The sequence below is a fragment of the Pteropus vampyrus genome, unplaced genomic scaffold (assembly GCF_000151845.1).
Source record: "Pteropus vampyrus isolate Shadow unplaced genomic scaffold, Pvam_2.0 Scaffold299, whole genome shotgun sequence".
NCBI classification, from domain to species: Eukaryota; Metazoa; Chordata; class Mammalia; order Chiroptera; family Pteropodidae; genus Pteropus; species Pteropus vampyrus.
This window is the reverse complement of record NW_011889080.1, coordinates 466,486-485,393: the sequence shown is the minus strand read 5'-3', so window position 1 is coordinate 485,393 and position 18,908 is coordinate 466,486. Positions and strand designations below refer to the sequence as shown.

General features: G+C 61.6%; 1 protein-coding gene and 1 long non-coding RNA gene across 12 annotated transcripts in view; both read left to right on the top strand.

Annotated features, from left to right (window-relative positions):
* The window catches only part of BRD1 (bromodomain containing 1), a 35,762-nt gene that overhangs the window by 3,691 nt on the left and 13,163 nt on the right, over positions 1-18,908 (top strand). For 6 of the 11 annotated variants that reach the window (XM_023521173.1, XM_023521176.1, XM_023521181.1 and 3 more), the window contains exons 2-6: positions 9,447-9,603; positions 13,380-13,511; positions 13,907-14,035; positions 14,455-14,767; positions 15,507-15,767. In XM_023521173.1, the coding sequence (XP_023376941.1) occupies positions 9,447-9,603; positions 13,380-13,511; positions 13,907-14,035; positions 14,455-14,767; positions 15,507-15,767 (992 nt within the window). The remainder of the gene's footprint in view (positions 1-9,446; positions 9,604-13,379; positions 13,512-13,906; positions 14,036-14,454; positions 14,768-15,506; positions 15,768-18,908) is intronic. The other 5 variants (XM_023521180.1, XM_023521182.1, XM_023521179.1 and 2 more) reach the window with 2 other exon arrangements.
* LOC111730031 overlaps positions 15,776-18,908 on the top strand; it is a 4,353-nt gene continuing 1,220 nt past the window's right edge. Inside the window, exons 1-2 of the long non-coding RNA XR_002776525.1 lie at positions 15,776-16,029; positions 18,628-18,630. This is a non-coding gene — a long non-coding RNA (uncharacterized LOC111730031). The remainder of the gene's footprint in view (positions 16,030-18,627; positions 18,631-18,908) is intronic.

Genomic DNA, 18,908 nt, shown 5'->3' with positions numbered 1-18,908 from the left:
AGTGCCGAGGGGGGGGCGGGTCTAGGGGAGCAGACACCCCACACCGGTGCTTCCTGAGCTTTGAGGAAGTGACACACTTGTAACAGGGCCTGGTTGGGGAGGAAGTACAGCATCGAGCTGATGGAATCAGGGTGCACGTGCACGTCTGCTCGCGAGCGCGCTTGGAGAGGCGCCTGTTGGTACCCGGACTGCCTTCGTATTTGAGAGCGAGTCATGTGGAGGTAAAATTGTTTTAAGTCCAGTAGGTGACAGACGTACCAAGATATTTTTATTAAAAGGAAGAATCACCCTTATTATCTTGAACATTAGCCTTTTCTGTTTTTTTTCCCCGGGTATCTGTGATGTAAAATACTTCGTGCCATCTGACACGTTGTGGTTAAGGGTCACGAGTTTCGTCACGCTCTCACTAGTGAACTTATGCGTGTGCCAGGACCTGCCACAGAGAGCCCTGGTTTCACCTGGACAGGAGCAGGCACTTACTGTCTGGAGAGTTCGAAGCGTGGTTTTGCCCTCACCCCCGAAACGAATTCTTTTCTCTTCTACAGAGCAGCGTGTGCTCATTACAGAACCAGGGAATCAGACAAAGTGGGTGAAAGTGCTCACACTCCCTCTTTAGAGAAAACTGTCGTCAGAACCAAGGTTTCTCTCTTCACGTGTCAGCCTGACTTTAAAAGCCGGTTCCGTTTGGGTTCCTGTCTCTGAGTTAGGAAGTGCGGGGTTTGTATCAAGGGTCTCTAAGAGCCTCAGCGTTTCAGCTTTACTGAAATTGAGGTAAACAACAAAAATGTGACCTAACAAACGCAGAAGTCCAGTGAGCTCCCCTGGTGCCCGCCCTGCTCCCTGAGGGGCCGGCCTGGGGCCACGGGCACGTGGGCAGGAGAGCGCACCTGGCCTGCGGTGGAGGGGGCGGCGCCGGCCCCGGGAGTCTGAGGTGACTCGGCCCGTGAGAACACGCACGCTTCGGCCCGCGTTTCAGAGCAGACGCTGGAGCTGAACCACGTGCCGAAGGTGTGTGGTTGCCGCGTCTCTTTGTTCTTGTCCTAAATTAGGGATCGCCCGTCATTTTGGTTTGGAGTAGAGTCGAAGGACGCACCTGGACAAGTGTCTGGGCCGCAGGCTTCGTCGACTGGGCTGCCTGGAGTCTTTGGGAGACCCTGATGCTCCGGGTCACCTTGCCACAGAAGGAGCTCTCCCAGTCAGTCAGAGTGTCGGAGCACCTGCGGGGCGTCAGGGCAGGTGCTGGGAGGGGTGGCTGACTGGTGGCCGGCCTGTTCTCAGGATCAAAGCATTACTTTGGGGGCGTGCAGAGGGCCCAGGGAGCACAAGTTGGGGTGAAGCCGGGCATGCCGCCTGCGGGGGAAGCTGGGCGCCCTCCACAGCCTGTGCTGCAAGAGCCAGCCGAGCTGCGACAGTGCTCCCAGGCCCGCTGGGCAGCAGGAGGGACGTGGGCCGAGGGAGGAGGGGTCGTCTTTGTGCCCTGCAGGGAGGACGGTGGGCTGACAGGGACAGTGAGTGCTTTGCGATTTGGTGGTTTAAATATTAAGTTTTCAAGTGGTGGGGATAGCAGACGGTTGGTTCCAAGTTAGTCTGTTCCCAGTGAGCAGAGGACAGCGCGTTCAATTTTAGAACATTTAATGCCTTGAAGTCACAGACTGGTTTTGACTTCCTTGAGCACTAGATCGTGGGATAAGAGGTGGCTCGTCCAAGGCTTTGGCCACCCACTTGAGAGTCCCGAGTTGCTGGAGTCAGGCTGGGGGCCCGCCTGGGCCAGTCCCGGGGTGCTGTGGGTGTGGTCGGACACTGCGCGGGTTCTTCCAGTCAGTCCTGAGCAGCTGCTTCCACCTGCGCCCTCCCTCCCCTGCTTTCCTTATAATGAAAGCTGTTTCCAACAGCGTCAGCGTCGCAGGTGGGAAGCCAGGTGTAGGGAAGACAGTGCCCATCCCCCTCCAAGAAACGCCGTGACCTGGGCGCCGCTGCTCCTCCTGTCACCCGCTGCCGCCTCACGTGCCGGCTTCGCCCTGTGTGCTCCTCCGGTGCCTTGTGCCTTATCTACTTTACGGCTGCCTCCTGGGGGAGGGGATGGTCAGGGGAAGGGACTCATCGAGTTAGGGTCGCCTGGATCCCCTGGTGTAACTGATCAGCCCCGCCGCCCCCCGCCGGAGTGCCTGGTCAGGTAACTTGGCCCCTCATCTGTGCAGTACGGTGGCTTCTCGTGAACACAGTGGGTGTGCTCCTTGGCCAGGTCCTCTCGGCCACTTGGGTCGTTCCACGTATAGTCTCAAGTCAAGGCCGATGCCACAAAGGAAGTGGTGACTTGCGTTGATGAGGACGGAGAAGCGGCTTCCCAGTCCTCCGTCCTCAAGGCCGCCGCTGCCGGGCGCCCCCGCTTCTGTACATCCGGCGAGGACAGACGTGAGTGAGCGCCGGTAGCCGTCAGACAGAGGGACTTTGTGCTTGTGACTCCAGCAATGAGAACTTGGACTTGAGCCTTGTGTCTTCACGTTTCCAGCAGTTAGTTTTGTTACGCCACGATGTGCCACGTCCTAGGGACACGAGAGACGTGCTGGCTTAGCCCTGCCAGGTGGAGGCCCCGCTCTGGGGGCCCCACAGCAGTGGGGCTGTGTGTGCGCCTGTGGACGCCCGTTGGGGCCTGTCTTGAGACCCCGTGGCCTGGGTGGTGGCTCCCCCAGTACCCCCATGGGAAGGTGCTCAAGCATCTCTGGAAAGTGGCTCTGGAACCAGGGGCAGAGGGACGGCTGCCGGGCGTGCAGGCGCAGGCTCTGCTACTGGTCCCTGAGGCGTGCACCCGAGCTTCCATGGAGGCGGGACGTCCCATGCTCCTGTGTCCCGAGCACTGTCTTGTGTGTTCCGCTCCTTGCTCCCCGGGTTGTGGGTTGGGCCCTGCTGTGCGCGGCTGCTGCCAGCTCCTTACCGAGGGGGCGTGGCACATCTGCTGAGCAGGTCCCTGTCGCCCTGGGAGCCCAAGCGAGTGGAAGGTAGGGAATGCTGGGAAAGGCTGTGAGTCCCACTCGGCACTGTGCGCTTCCGACGTGTTTGGCTAGTATGAGGTTGCGGTGTTTACGCAAATAAAGTTAGTGTTCCTGGGGGCCGCGGCGTGTCGCCAAGCATTCAGACGCCTCGGCCCCGCCGCCCTCAGGCCCCCTCCTCTTGGCGGCTCTGCTGGGTAGGTGGGCTCCGTGGGCAGGACTGCCCTGGTGTCCCCCATGCTCAGCCCGCTGGCTGTGATTGCTGTCCCACTGGAAGGGTCTCCCCGCCACGCATCTCCGGGGAGAGCTTGCCAGCGGGGTTTTGCCACTTCTGTTCACGGTCACCGTGCTGGCTCCCTCTGGGCAGAGGGAGGGTTGACAGTTTACTTGACGACTGTAATCCTAGCAGTGGGTCATCGCCACCTGCAAGCGGGCCTCCACTCCCGCCTGGGTGTCGCCTGGGCTCACGCGGGTACAGTATTGGGCAGTGTGACAGGCAGGCCGAGGGAGTGCTCTCCACAGGCACCCGTAGAGGCCAGAGTAGGGCCAGGGGGCGAGGGTTATCTTTACTTCAGATTTTTACTGAGGAAAAACCGCAAATTTATGAAATGTTGCAAAAACAAGGAGAAGGAGAAACACCCAGATCTTTACCCCGAGTCACCTCTCGCTAACTAACGTCGTACCCCACGTGCCCCGCACACAGCGGCCCCCTCCTGGCCAGTCTCTGTGGTCTGTCTTTGGTCTGGACACTTCCATGGCTGCTCAGTGTCCCCGAGAAGCCCTATTTCAAAGAAGACAGCCCTGCCCCTTAGGACTGCCGGCCTCTTTTAGGATTTGTCTGGTGTCCTCATGGCTATCGGACGTGTCCCAGGTATCATGTAGACGTCATGCGTCCCTCACCTGGAGGCCGCGGTGTCCCTTGCTTCTTGGTGATGGAAATGTTGCTAGTGTCTCCAAGAAGTCTTTGCTTTCGTTTTTTCTGGAGTGCGATGTGAGGTCTGGGATGCCCTTGGAGGCCATATGGCCACCCTGCTCCACTTCACGGCCCAGGTGTCGCATCGCATCTGCCCTCGCCTGGGTCATCTCCCCGTGAGGGCCGGAAACAGCGCCCACCTCAGCCCTCCCTCCGCTTTTCCTGTCAGCAGGTTCCTTCTGTCATGACGTTGTGGGCCAGCAGGCAGTGGTTTCCAGAGAAGGCCACCCCGCGGGTCCCCAGGGTGGGCTTGCGGGCGCTGGGCCGGGCCTGGCGCTCGGTGGGTGGTGGGGGAGAGGTGGGCATCGGGAGGGCATGAGGTGGGGCTCCACCCTGCTGGCCATCACCGTTGGCCTGGCCTCGGGGACTGCAGCTCTTGGTCTGCTGGGGAGGCCCACTGCAGGCAGCCACCTCACTGTGACTGGGTGGTGGGGAGGCCCGGCCGGGAGGTGCCGACGTGCACACCCCGGTGACCTTGGGGCTCTGTGACTGTCACCCACGTGTCTGGGAACCCAGGAGGGTCTGGAGAGTCCTGACCCGAGCCACACTGGGCAGGGGGTTCTCCTGGGAGCCAGGGTGGCCCAGAACCACTTCCAGAGGCAAATGCGGGGCTTTTAGGTCTGGGAGGTTGACTCTGTCTCACTGGTGCCACGGCGACCTCCATCCAACCCCAGCTGTTCGTGCCCATCGTAGAGATTCATACCCTTCAAGAGAGAGGCTTGGAGAGGGAGGGTGCGTCTAAAGTCCCAGTGCCCAGTGGCGACGGCAGGGGACCTCATGAGGGTGCTCGCCCAGCGTCCCTCCCACATGAAGGTGGGGATGATTTTTTAATGGCATTTTCCTTGTTTTTCGTGATTTTTATATCACAAGCTTAAACACAGGAAAAAACTCGAGAGACCAACGTTCCCGTTTATCAAACGTAGAGCATTTAGAAAGCGGAGCCGGGTGTTGAGTGAGGGCCCCTCCCAGTCGCGGCCCTCCCCGCGGTAGCCGCCATCGGCGTCACGCACGCCTGTCTCCCTGCCTGGTGCACAGGCCATCTGGGCGGCCTGTACGGGGACCTTGGACACAGGTTGCGTGTTGCAGTGGGTCTGCGTCATCCTGACTGAAGCGTCCCTGGTGGGTGGCGTTGGGTACGTCCTTGCCGCCAGTGCAGGTGCTCTTGGGAGCGGCGTTTTGGGTGCTGCTACGTTGCCCCCAGCACCACCTGGGGTGTCTCTCTTTTCGCTGGCCCGTCCCCGGCGCTGAGGAGGCCCCACCTCGGCAGCATGTGGCGAGTTGGGTAGGTTGTGTGGATGGCTTCCCGCCCCTGGGAAGCTGACCTCCTCGTTTTCACTGACGTCTTCAAAAGTCTTTTCAGGGTTGGAAATCTGTGGAGTAGGCGAGCCCAGCACTCTGCCCCCGCTTCGGCAGTCACCAGTCCCCACACCTGTCTGGTGTCCCTCACCTGCTGCCTTGTGATGGCTTTGAGGCAGGTCCCAGTCATATCGCTTCCCCCACGGATGTGTCCGCGTAGAGAACAAGGGTCCGAAACAGCCATAGTCGTGCTGCGGACGGTTGTCAGTTGGCGTGGTTTTCTGACGCGGGGCGCGGTTGGGGTCAGGTTTGAGGAGCCCGCCCTCCCCAGCCCTGCGGCTCTGCACAGCCCTCCCGCAGCCGGGGCTCGCTGCAGCCGGCCGCGTGCTGGTTTACGCCCCCCTGCCCATCGGCTGCCAGCGCTCGCGGCCCTGTCCCCGCACCTCTGGCCACCTCTCCGAATCCCACAGTGGCTCCCCGAGCCCTGCCCTGTGCGGGCCAGTCCCCCTTGTTCTCCATCGCCGGGCCGTGCTCGGCCCCTCGTCCTCCTGTGCGAGGCCCCCGGCCTCCACGCTCTGCTTTGGGCTCGGCCCGAGTCCCCCGGCGTGCATGTCCGTCTCGGAAGCCTCGCTCCCCGCCGTCTACGAAAACACGGCCGCGGCCGCCTCGCTGCCCACGAGGACGTCGTCAGCGTCTTCGTGGGAGGCGATGCTTTGCTCCATAAAAATGTCCACGAAAGTTGAGTGCGGGAGTGTTTTTAAAAATGAGTTTTGTTTTGTCGTTTGTGTAGATCTAGGTTTTTGTTTCTAGATTGGTAGAATACGTTGTAGAGTCTCTTACGTTATTTTCATGGACATCTGTGAAAACGACAGTTTGGGCGGGCTGTTCCGGCCTGCGGTTTTTCTTGTTTTCATCCAGACTCACCCAAGGACTGCCCGCCCAGGGCCGACGTGATGGGGTGAGAGCGGATGGAGGGCATCGCCTTTTAGTTTTTAATGCATTTTCATTTATTTACTTATGGCTGGTGTTGTATCTTGTTTAAATGATCCTTTATTTCTGTGAGGGCCTCAGGGTTTTCTTCTAAGTGCTCTTCAGTGGCCCTCCTGTCCCCTGCCACCCGCCCCACTCAGGGCTCAGCGGCTGCAGTTTTTTGCGAACACCTTGATTTGTTGGCTGTCTCCTTGCTGCTGTCAGCCCGCGGTGGGGGGGGGGGGGCGTCCCAGTGCGTCTGTCCCTCCAGTGTCCCTCACAGGTCTTTAGTCACTTGGGGGCGGGTTTCGTTGTCAGGGTGCGGCTGACTGCCACCCAGCTGCTGTCCCCACGTTAACCTCACGTCACTCTCACTGGACCTTGAGTGTTTAGGTTTCTTCCTGGTCATGTTGTCACAGTCGTTGGTACACGCTCAAACGAAAGAAACGGACAACTTGAAGATTCTTAACCGAAAGTGACACTTCTGGGCGCCTCTCTTAATGAAACGGGGTTTGGAAAGACAGGCGAGGTTTCTGTATGGGACGTCCCTCCTGTGGTGAGACAGGGTCTCCCTCTGCTGCGTTCCTGGTTGTTACCAGAGACGTGAGTGCCGCAGACCTTCGTCACACGTGCAGTAGGTTGTATAAAAGCCATTGTGCTGTGCGATGCAGTCAATTTGTAAAATTCCCTTCCACGTTGTGTCCCCAAATCGCACACAGACGTTTTACGAGCTGACCTGCGTTGGGGCCCGCCTTCAGTTTCTCCAGAAGCTCAGTGCAGGCCGCTGCGGCCGCCACCGTCCACCGTCTCCTGATGCATCTCCAGAAGCCATGTCGCCAGCACTTACTGGGCATCTGTCAGTTATGCCTGTTGATCTGTCACTTGGAAGCACTTTGTTTATAAGGCACATTCAAAAAGCCTTGAGAAAGTCAGACTTGTGATCCTTTCAATATGCTCTTGCCAAATACTGTAGTAAAAAAAAGTTTAAAATAGAATCAAAATCAGGAAGTTGCACAGAAGAAATGCCTAGTTTAATGACTGACTTGAGGGCAGGCAGGCTCGAAACCACAGTCCACCCGATGGGCCAGCCGGCCAGCCCCCAGCCCCCAGCCCCCGACAACCCTTTCCCACCACGGGTCCTCCGCTGTACTCCCCTGTGTGGGACTCACCTGCTTACCCCGTTCTGAACACCAGGGTTCACTGGGCCTCTACAGTTACGCGAGCCCTGTGAGTCTCCCCGCTTGGCCTCTTTCCCCTTGGAGTTTGTCCAGGGAGCCGAGTCGCTTCCCGTCCTGCGTTGGTGCCGTGCCCTCCGCTGGGCGTTTCCGTGGTGCGGGTTGGCGCGCCCTCTGCCCCCCACAGCTGGGTGGGTGCGGCGGCATTGAGTGTCAGCACAGCGTGTGTCCTTCCGGGGCACTCAGCCCTGCCCGCTCCTCTGGCACTTGGGTGCTCGCATGCTGCCATCAGTGCTCAAAGCGCGGCTTGCAGCAGGCACGTCAGGACAGCTTCCCAAGCCTTCTCCCAGGCCACGGGCTGCCGACAGCTCACACGTCCCGACTCTGGAGGAGAGGGCGGCTGGTTTTGTGAGGTTCAAATCTATAAAAGCGTGAGGCCGAACAGCATTTTTCTGGACCTTGAAATTGTTAAAAAGTGCTTCTGTCTCCTTGCTTCACGGGACCCTCGAGGTAGCCGAGTGAGCGTGTGAGAACATCCGTCCATGTGTGCGGAGGGCCGTGGGGCACTGTGGCCGGCCCCGGCTGTGCCCGCGTGCGTTCAGCCCAGGGTGGTAAGGACGAAGGCTGGCACCGCCCATGGGCACACCGGCTCGGGCGCGGGGCCCTCTGCAGAGCCTGTGTCTCCAGTGCACCCTCTGCTGGGGCCCCCGGCGATGGTGGGGTCGGGCTGGGTGCCGCTCCTGGGCATCCCGTTCCTGCCACGCTGAGGCCATGTGACCAGGTGTCCTGGAATGTGTGGACCTGTGGCCCTTTGGTCAAGGGCAGGCTGTGAACACACTTGAGCTCGTACATACTGGGGGTTCACATCTGCCTGCGGGGGCTCTTGGCACCTTCCCCTTGGGGCTTGACCGGACGAGGGGTACTTCTGCAAAGCCCCTGGCCTGTGTCTGGCACGGAGCTGTCCCCAAAGTCAGTTTCTCAGGTTGGGTCCCCAGAAGGACTCAAGCTGGGTCCCCCTAGAGGAGAGGGCATTGGGTCCCTGCATGGCACGCGGGTCTTGACCCCGGGACGGCAGCCATGTCCATCAGAGCTCAGCAGATGGCCAAGCAGCCACGTGGCCAGGAGCTGCGGTTTAAGCGGAGGGCCGTGCGGGGGTGTTGGGGCTGTGTGGGACTATTTTGTTCATTGGTTATTTTGTAAAACTTGTGAGTTGCATCTTTTAAAAAGATAGGTCTTGAAATTCCTTGCTTGCTGTCCTGAAATTCTGATTTCGGTGCACCATGAGGAATGCCTTGTTGCATTTCATGTTTTTGTTCTGTTAAGTTTGAGTTTAGAGTGACCTCCCATTACCACTCAGTGTCCTTGTGCGGCGGATTGACGGGTGGGCATTTCAGGGAGGGTGGTACTGGGGAGGTGCCAGCTCTCTGGTGGCCTCAGAATTGTTGAGTGATCACCGTCCCTTCTGCGAGTGTTTTTACAAAGCCTTTGCATTCTGTGGTCTCTGAAAGGGTGAGGTCTCTCGGGAGACTTGAAGACCCCGTTGTCACCTCAGCCAGCAGTAGCCCCTCTTCGTCTCCAGCCCTGGCCCGTCAGCTGCTTTTCCCTCTACCTCGAGTTGTCGCATCTCTGTCCTCTTTGAGGTGACTGAGTGGGACCAGCACCCTGCACCCGCCACCCTCCGTGGGCGTGAGCTGTCCTTGAGGGGTCTTCACATGTACCTGGTCACGGCCCCGTGCGTGGGGCGGCGTGATGTGGAGGAAATTAAACACATTCAAGCTGTGCTCGGCACGTTTTATTTTTAGGTGTCTGAACTGATCAACGCAGGGTGAGTTGAGAATGGATGACACCCGTGGCTCGTTGGAGATGCTGGCCTCTGTCAGCAGAACCAGGGGCAGCGGAGGTGGCACTACGTGAGCCAGGGCTAGGAGAGATGTCGCGTGAGCACGTCCGGCCGATGGAGAGGGGCGCCGTCGTTTCTAGCTTCCGTGGTGAAAGCATGTTAACATACCTCTGTAAAGCTAAACTCTGAGTTTTTCCGTGTTTTAGATTAAATAGGATTGCGAATCAGGTGGCCATTCAGCGGAAGAAGCAGTTTGTCGAGCGCGCCCACAGCTACTGGCTGCTGAAGAGGCTGTCCAGGAACGGCGCCCCCCTGCTGAGGCGGCTCCAGTCCAGCCTGCAGTCCCAGCGGAGCGCGCAGCAGGTACGTGCCGTCGCAGCCCCCTCCCGTCCTCCGCCTGCCTCCTGACACTGCGAGGTCGGAGCCCCTAGGAGCCCCTAGGAGCCCCTCTGCCTGCTTCCGGCTCCGCCCCTGCCCCGCCCCGAGGCCTGGTCCTAGCAGCAGGTGAGGACTGCGGACGTGCAGGTGACACCACGTGGCTGGATGTTCCTGCCCCTTGGGTCCTGCTGCGCTCCCCCACTCTGCACACGGTGGGGATGCCAGGGAGGGGCAGTCTCAGGGACCACAAGGGTGGGGTCCCGCGGGATGGGGCAGCAGCCGGTGGGCGGGGCCTGTGCGCCCCGGGGTTTGTGTTGGAAGCGAAGGCGGTACGAGGAGTGACTGTCCTGAGGGCCTTGCTCTGCAGGCTGCTTCAGCATGGACTGCGCTGCGGGGTGAGTGAGGGAACGGGAACTGAGCCAGACGTGCGCCCCGTCGGAGTGCCGCGTTCGGGTTCATGGAGGCGCGTGGTGATGTGCCGCGCTTCTGAAAGAAGCATTTCGAAAGGGATCGAGAGCAAAGATGGTTCATCTGTACGTGGCCCCCAGTTCTTGGCTGGCGTTGTCGGCCCACTTGATGCTCTGAGGGGTGGTGTCCACGGCTGGCCTCCAGGCCTGGCCGCCACCTTGGGCTGAGAGGAGAGTGGGGTCTGGTCAGGGTTCCCTCACTGCCCTCGCTCCGCCTCCTGGGCACGCAGCGGGGACAGTCCCTCCGACTGCTGGGGCAGCTGCCACACTGGCATCTGCAAGGCCCTGCTGCCCGGGATCTCACCGTGCTGCGTCGCCCGGTGGCTGAGCAAATCCGAGGGGACGGACGCCGTCAGACGCCGCGGGATGCGGTGCTCCCTGGGTGGGCGCGGGCACGGACGCGTGAAGCTCGGGATTCCGGGTTCTGGCGTGTGGTTCTGTGGCGTGCAGTGTCTCGGGGCTCCGCGGCCAGCCGCTGGGCGTCGCTCCTCCGCTGTGTCCTGGGGTTGGGCACAGCTTCCTGCTGGCTGCTCCAGTTCTAAGGCAGTCCCTTACCGAGCGGGATCCTGTCCCTCCTGTCGCTGCCCTCCACGCCACCTGGCACAGAGGGAGGCGTGGTTTTGGCCTTCGAGTGCATCGCCGCCTTTCCCCTCCCTCCAGTCACGTTGCTGCTTGTCTCAGCCGTCCCGTCTCAGCCCAGGGCGAGTTCTTCTTCTGGGCGCCCCTGGCCTGGACCTCGACGTCGTTCTCAGGGACTCCTCATCTTAATGCTTTCTAATTTTCCGGTGACAAACAGGTACTTTATTAACACGTTTAAATGCTCAGTTTTTAAAGCAATTTGAATTTTAACGTCTGTTTTTAACGCTCTTTGAAAACCCAAGAAAAAGTTGGGATTCTGGGTCTCTTCAAGATGGGCCCCGACCCTCCTCTATCTCAAGGATGGAGGGGTGTGCTTCTGTACCCCACCGCTCCTCTGAGGGTGCGAGGATGCGCCGTCCCTCCCCTCAGTGGTCCAGGGCCGCTGCAGGTGTCCTGGTGCCTGTGGCACCATCTGAGTCGTGTCCCGTGAAACGTGCAAGGACACGCGCTCTCAGGCGATGGTGACGGACAGCGTGTGGCGGGTCAGGCCTCTGCAGACTCGCGTCCCACCTGGTCTTGGGACTGCAGGGGCTCCTGGGGCGGAGGATGCTGGCTCGAGCTGGCCCCCAGGCATCGGCCGTTGTGCGGAAGGGCTGGGCGGTGACGGCATAGCTGTGCGTCCGTGCTCCTGGAGCTGGTCGGTGTTGACAGCCCCAGGGTGCCCCTTGGGGTGCCACGGCCGGTGGAGGCTCGTGGACACGGCTGCAGGTCACTGCCCTGTGGGCTGGCGGGGGCCGCCCGCCTCTCTGGGAAGGATGGCGACAGGGGAGGGCTTCCCCACGCCACCCTGTAAAGCTTTGCTTCTGGGGGCGTCCAGAACAGCCATGTTCCACATGGAATGTTTAAGGCTCGGTGTGATTTCTGTGTCTTTTGGAACTTTAAGAATACTTGATATGAGAGTTTAATTTGATTCATTCATCTGTTTCTGGGTGCCTACCCGGAGCCTGGCCCTGGGAGAGGTTGGGTGCCTGCCCGTCTCTCCAGGGCCTGACCTGATTGGGGGGGACAGCAGACAGACGGGACTAGTGGGTCCGAGGGCAGATGCAGCGCCTCAGGATGCTGGGCCCTGCCCGGGCCCCTGTGCTGTGGGTCGTGGAGCCCCAGACCTGCCCTGCTCCGACCCTGGCCTGGCAGGAAGTGCAGGTGCCTCCTGGGCCTGTGCAGTCAGTCCACCCTACCGCTGCCACCGGCTGCGTCAGCTCCTTGGGGCCAGGTAGTGTCCGCGGACTTGGTGGATGTGCCGGGCCCTCGCTGCTGTGCCTTGTCCCCAGCACTGGGGTTTTGATGGGACCGAGCTGGTCCTCACTGTGGGAGTTCCAACCGTCTCCCCACCTCAGCACGCATGTGTTCCCCTTCCAAGCCATGGGTGGCCTCAGTTGTTGACCGGAAGTCAGGCTGGTTTAGGAACATGGCCTGGAAGTGTCCTCAGTTCTGCCTTCCAGGGCGGGTGTTAGTGTGGGGCACAGACAGCCCTTGAGAGCCGGGTCGGGAAGGCCAGGCTCTTTGAGCAGGCGAGGCCGCGTGTGCCTCAGTCTTCCTGCGGCCAGGGCGGTGAGCACACTGGGCCCAGGGCACTATGGACGGTCACCAGGCCAGCATCCTGGTGCCTGGTGTTTTCAGAGTGTCTGCTGCAAATGGTTGGATGGGATGGTTTTCAGATGCTCTGGGGGGAATTTGGCTTTTAAATGTGCTCTTTTATGTCATAGCTGGCCTCGTTTGCAGAGCTGATACTGCCGTTAACTCCTGTTTAACGCCTGAGAGTTTTAAAAGAATGATGCCGAGGCCGCTTCCCAGTGGGGCCCCTGCGCCAGCCCCCCTTCCTCGTGGCAGCAGGAGCTCGCAAGTCCCCTGTAGAAAGCAGCGTCAGCGCGTGGTCTCAGGGCTGAGTGCCAGCGGTTCCCACGGGCCAGGCAGAGCGGGCTCTCTGCCAGGTGCTCAGACTGGGGCCGAGGCGGGGTCCCCTCGGCTGTTTCAGCTCCGTCTGGAAGGGGTGGGGCAGAGCCGTCCAGAGAGAGAAGAGTGTGGCAAGTGTGAGCATGTGCCCCAGGTGACAGGAGCGAGAGGCTGAGGCCGTGGGCGTGTCCCAGGAGTGGGGAGCGATGCCTCTGAGGAGGGCCTTGCTTCCGTCTAGTGAGATGTGCACGTACGTTGGGATAGGAGCATGGTGTCCTGGGCTGCTGTGATCAGAACCTGTGACAGGGACAGACTTGAGCACGTGGGCAGCGTGGTTGGGGAGGAGGCGAGGCCTTGGTCCCGACACCTCGCTGCGCGGCACGTTGGGCGGGAGCGCCTCCTGCTGAGACGCAGGCGCGGGGCGGCCGTGGCTCGAGCGTGTGGACTGGGCAGCGCCATGCTGGCAGCAGGCTCTGGAAGGCGGGCCCGGGGCAGAGCCGAGGAAGCACCGCCGAGGCGTGGAAGGTGACCTCCCCGGGCGTGCGTGAGGCCCGCAGGGCCTGGACAGGCCTTGGGGACGAGGAAGGGAGTGTGAGGCAGAGCATGGGGGCTGCTCTCTCCCTCGGCGTCCAGAAGGGTCCTGGACGCCTGGCCCCGCTGGTCAGCGCCCGGGGGGCATCTGAGCGGGTGTCTGGGGGATGTCTGGGCTGACGTCTGGGCTGACGTCTGGGCTGACTGTGGCTTTCTGGTCTCGCCCCTCAGAGGGAGAGCGATGAGGAGCTCCAAGCCGCCAAGGAGCAGCTGAAGCGCTGGCAGCGGCTGCGGCACGACCTGGAGCGCGCCCGCCTGCTGGTCGAGCTCCTGCGCAAGCGCGAGAAGCTCAAGCGGGAGCAGGTGCGTGCCCGGGCGCCGTGGGCCTCCTGGGCATGGGCTTTGGGGCCTGCGGTCCTTGGCCCGGCCCTCCTCCGAGCCATCCTCACGCGTGGCGTGGGCCAGGTGGCCGGCCGGGGTGACCTTGACCTCTTAGAGCGGGGAGTGGGGGGAGGTGGGGGGGGACAGAGGCATCGTGGTGTCCAGTGTGGTATCCGGGATGGCACTGGGCCAGGGAAGGTAGGAGCAGGGGGCACATGGAGGGTGTTTGGCGGCGCCACGCATGACGCGCCAGGCCCTAGGCCTTGGGGGGTTAACGGGCAGTGGCCCAGGTCAAAGGTGAGTGTTTCAGGTAGGGCGTCGGGGCAGGGGGCAGGCTGGAGCAGAGCAGCGTGAGGACTGAGCGCTGTCGCCCCCAGGTGAAGGTGGAGCGCATGGCGCTGGAGCTGCGGCTGACCCCGCTGACTGTGCTGCTGCGCTCTGTCCTGGACCAGCTGCAGGACAAGGACCCGGCTCGCATATTCGCCCAGCCGGTGAGCCTGAAGGAGGTGGGTGTCCGCGCGCTGTGACCGCCCCGCGCCGCTGCTGGGTTAGGGACGCTGACTGGACGGCATGGTGACCAGAATGCGTGTTTTTATCTGACCTACTTTTCTGTTTCATTGCAAACTGATGAACACGTTGTTGTAAAGTATTGGGAATGAAAAAGTCCCGCCTAGAAAGCACCTCTCTGCAGGGGTGAGGTCTGCCCGGCCCAGCACCGCAGCGACTGTTTCAGTAAAGAGGGGTCCCTCGGGTGCGGGTGGGAGTTTGCCGTCCTCAGTGCTGCCACTTGGTACTGCGAGAGTCGTTTCTGCCGTGCGCGAGTTCATGTGTGCGTGCGTGTGTGTGCACGTGAGACTTGGTGCTGGCGTGTGTTCTCAGGAGACCCCTTCGCTGTTTGTGAGTGCTTGTCCCCCGCCTCGAGCAGGTACCAGACTACCTGGACCACATCAAGCAGCCCATGGACTTCGCCACGATGAGGAAGCGGCTGGAAGCCCAGGGGTACAGGAGCCTCCTCGAGTTCGAGGAGGACTTTGACCTCATCGTGGACAACTGCATGAGATACAATGCCAAGGACACGGTGTTCTACAGAGCTGCGGTGAGGCTGCGTGACCAGGGGGGTGTCGTCCTGCGGCAGGCCCGCCGCCAGGTGGACAGCATCGGCTTCGAGGAGGCCTCCGGCCTGCACCTGCCCGAGCGGCCCGCCGCGGCCCCTCGGCGGCCTTTCTCCTGGGAGGACGGTAAGCACCGGGCTGGGTCTGCACCGCTCAGTGTGACTAGGTTTTCTAGTAGCCTCGTGAAGGAAAAGAAACACGGCGTTTATTTTCCTGACGTACCTCGTACGCTGTGCACCTCAGGTGTCACGGTTTTTAGCACGTACTCAATGTAAAAATTACTGGAGACATTTTTCTTTGATTTTTATTTTTGGGTTGCTACCTCGTGTGTGTTTTACACTCATGGCACCTCTGTTCATACCAGCCACGTTTTAGGTGCTCACTCCAGAGACACGTGTGGCGGTGCCCCGCAGGGGACTGCCTGGTTCTGCCTGGTGCAGCCCAGGTTGCGGGTCACTTGGGGATGTGTACCCAGGGTGGGCCTCGGCAGCTCGAGGAAGGCTGTCTGCTGTGTCGTGGATGGCAGCCGCGAGCACAGTCCGCAGTGGGCTCCTCTGCAGCTCCCTCTCCTGGTGCCTGGCCCACCTCCCTCTCAGCCTGGGCCCGTGCCCTACGTGGCCGAGTTGCCTGCTTGCTGGAGCCGGGGCTGTTCTCCGTGTGTCCGTGTTCCTGTGCGCCTGCCAGCTCCGCTTTCTGAGACTGTGACAGCATGGGCTCGGTGTGGGCAGAGCGGCCTGTGTCCTTATCACGTGGCCGAGTGAGGGATCTGGGCCCAGGAGCTCTGATGGGCCGTTGGGGTGGTGGGGCTTGGTCGTGAGAGGGCAATGTGGCGGGCGGCTCACGGACGGTTGTCCTTTGGCTTCAGTGGACAGGTTGCTGAACCCGGCCAACAGGGCCCACATGGCCCTGGAAGAGCAGCTGAGGGAGCTGCTGGAGAAGCTGGACCTCACGTGCTCCATGAAGTCCAGTGGGTCGAGGAGCAAACGGGCCAAACTGCTGAAGAGAGAGATCGCCGTCATCCGGCACAAGCTGAGCCAGCGGCACAGCCCGCCCGCGGCCGCCGAGTCAGGTACTGGAGGCTTGGAAGACGAAGGCACTCGGCCTGGGCAGGAGCCGGGGGAGGAAGGTAAGCGCTCGTGCGGGGCCTCCGCCAGCGGGGTCTCCCAAAGCCCACCCACCTGACAGATGGTGTCGCCTGTGTTATGTTTGGGCATCTCAGTAGCTGCAAAGTCTCAGGCACAGAATAAGGTTCTTTTTTCAACTGGGTCCTGATAAACGATGTGAAGAGAACGGTTTAGACCGTGCACAGCCATCGGGTGGTTGCGGGGCGCAGGTGACCTCAGTGGTAGGAGGGCTGCTGGGGTCGTCCGTCGTGTCATGTCGTGTCAGTGGAGGACAGCTGTTCCGTGGGACGCGGCCTCACTCTCACCTGAGTGCCCCGCCTGAGGCTCTGAGGGCTGGGAAGGCCGCTCACCGCCAGTCGCTGGGGAGCACGGCGTGGGGCCCAAGGCGCCCCGCGGGCCCCAGACAGCTCCGTCTCAGCAGTGCTTTTGTGCTTCCGGTGCAAGGACGCCTCGCCCAGCCGGGGCGGGTGTACCTGAGAGGACAGCTGGGCCGCGGGTGTTCGTGTGGACAGGAAGCACATGGTGGGCGGTTACAGGTGCTCGCCTTGTGCTGGGGAGAGGGACCAAGGTGGACACTGCAGTTGTCTGCTCCCCCTTTTCAGATGCTCGGTCTGTACATTTCGGTCACGCAAACAGGTGACTCGAGTAGGGCCCTCCCCCCGCAGCTAGGAGCGCCTAGGTCTGCTCTTCCCGAGCTTCACAACCAGCCGCACCCCAGTCGTGCAGTTTGCTCTTCGAAAGCCTGTCGCCCGCTGTAGACCGTGCACCAGCCGGCGCGGCCCGCAGTGCCAAAGCCTGCCAGCCTGTGCGTAAGCGCCGGCTGTGATCGCTTAGTCCCTGAGCTTCGTGGATTCTGCGTGTCACAGCTCCCGTGTCCTGGCGCCGGGGACTGGAGTGCTCGGGCGAGTCTTAGGAAGTGAGCGGCGGTGCGCACCGGGAACCAGCCGTTCGTGCAGCCTTACCGTGCGATGGTGCCTGGTCTGGTTGCAGTTCTATGATGGGTCGATGTAGAGTCTGCAGCACTGGGCACTGGAACATGGCCTTTGAGTCACGTCAGTCATAGTTGGTCCTAGAGCAGGGCAGCAGCGTCACTTTTAGGGCTCGTACTACCTGGGGTGTCTGGTGCTGGGAAGCGCTTGCTGGTAGGGACTCCCAATAGCCGCACGCGTCCGTGGTCCCAGACTGCCCCATTTCGTACCTAGTCCGTCCTCGGCGTCTGGGGTGGTCCCAGGTTGTCAGGTCTGTTGCACCCCTGGGGGTGAGTGTCCTACGACATCGCAGGACCTGTGGCGGGGGGGGTCAGTTTGGGACATCTGCTGTCCTCCCAGCTAGTCCCCTTCCTGCTGCCCTGGCTGTCGCTCCAGCCGGAGGGCTCGGTTCCTCTTTGGGAAGATCGCTGTCTGCACGTTATCTGCCCGACAAGTGAGCAGGGGCGAGGCCGTCCACAGCCGGCTCCCGTCGGAGCAGCCTCACCGTGGTCCTGCTCCTCGCTGCCCAGCATGTGCGACTTCCCTCGTTCTCGTGTTGCGGGTCCCTCCTTGGCGTCGGATCCTCACCTGCGAGGTGGGAGCCCCCATTAGGCCCAGGCCCTCAGAAGGCCACCTTTGCTGCTCTGTGGCGCTGGTGTCGTTTTAAAGGAAGCACTCACAAAGCGAGATCTGAGACGGAAGCTGGCCTAGTCTCACTCGTAGAGTGTCACGTTCTTGTGAAAAATGACTGCGTACGCATAGAGGGCGTTTTACCCCAAGCTGGTGGGAGAGAGCGTGGAGAGGCGGAAACAGCTCGAGGGTCCGGTGTGGGGCGGCCGCCCTGTGAGGAAGCCGCAGGCCTCCGCGGAGCAGGGCGGCGGGCCTGGGGCGTGGTGCCGGGAGGGCAGCTAGGTGCAGGCGCTGGGTCGCTGTGGGAATGTGTGCTCAGGGGTCAGTGTGGGACAGAACCACGAATCTGCCAGAGGACGGGGACCGGCACCACAGCGTCGTCACTGCGCACAGTTGCCGTGATTCCTTGACGCCGGACACGCGCTCCGTCTCAGCTTGTCTGTCAACCACGAGGTCTCCATCGGAGACACTGGAACAGGGAAGCCAGGAGCAGGGTCAGGCCCACTGGACGCCCTTGTCTGAAGGAAGGGAGGCCTCCCGGGCATTCTGGTCCGTCCCTGGAGATGTGGGCGTGGGGTCAGCAGCAGGCCCGTCGGTCCCGTTGCGCATGCTCTGCGGTTTGGGGCCAGTTCTCCAGCGGGCTGTGGCCGTCTCAGTTCTAGCCTGTGCCCAGGCCCAGTTTGGGGCTGTTCTTCGTGGTGACTGTGGAGCTGGATGGGGCTCGGCCAGGGCTGGGTGGCAGAGTCACCCCGCCCGCGTCGGCTGCTGAGCCCGGGCGTGCGTTCAGTCAGACGTGGAGGCCACCGAGTTTGGGTCCAGCTGACAGACGGGGCGCAGGACGAAGGCGGGGGCAGCTTCGGGAGAGCAGTGAGTTGCGGGCTGGCCTGGCACAGGGTGCTGTCACCGAGCTACTGCTACTGCTTGGGCCTTTGGCTTTTTGGTTGGGGGAGTTTGGGGTCGTGTATTGAGCCCTGCTTTGGAGTTTCAAGATGGGCTGTCTTGCTTTAGTGTGGCTTCAGAGGGCTTGCTGGCACCACTGAGGCCCGGCCCAGCTGGCAGGATTGTCCCCCGACGTCACACCGAGGGCCCCATCGTGTGTGCGGGAGGACTTTTCACGTGGCGGGGCGCGCACACGGGCGAGCTCTGCCTCGTGGGGCCGTGAGGAGGCAGCACGAGGCCGGGCCGGCTGGTCGGGCTGTGTACAGCGGGTGGGACGGGGTTGGACGCCGCGGCTCTGGCCGGTCTCCGTGGCTTTGCGTGGAAGCGTGTGGCGGGCGTAGCTGGCCACCGCGTGTGTCAGGGGTGCAGCACTGTGCTCGCACACCCCAGGGCATCCGAGCTCTGAGTGTATTTGCCTAGACGAGGTGTCCCAAGCGGGAGGCCCAAGTGGCCATTTTGTGGACTTGACATGTCCTAGTGCATGGAATTTCGGGTGCTGAGTTCTGTACTCACAAACTGAGACTGTACGCTCAGGTCGCACAGTCCGTTTTAGAAGCTAGCCGAGCGTGAGGCTCTGCCCCCAGCTGGACTGTGTGCCACAGTGAG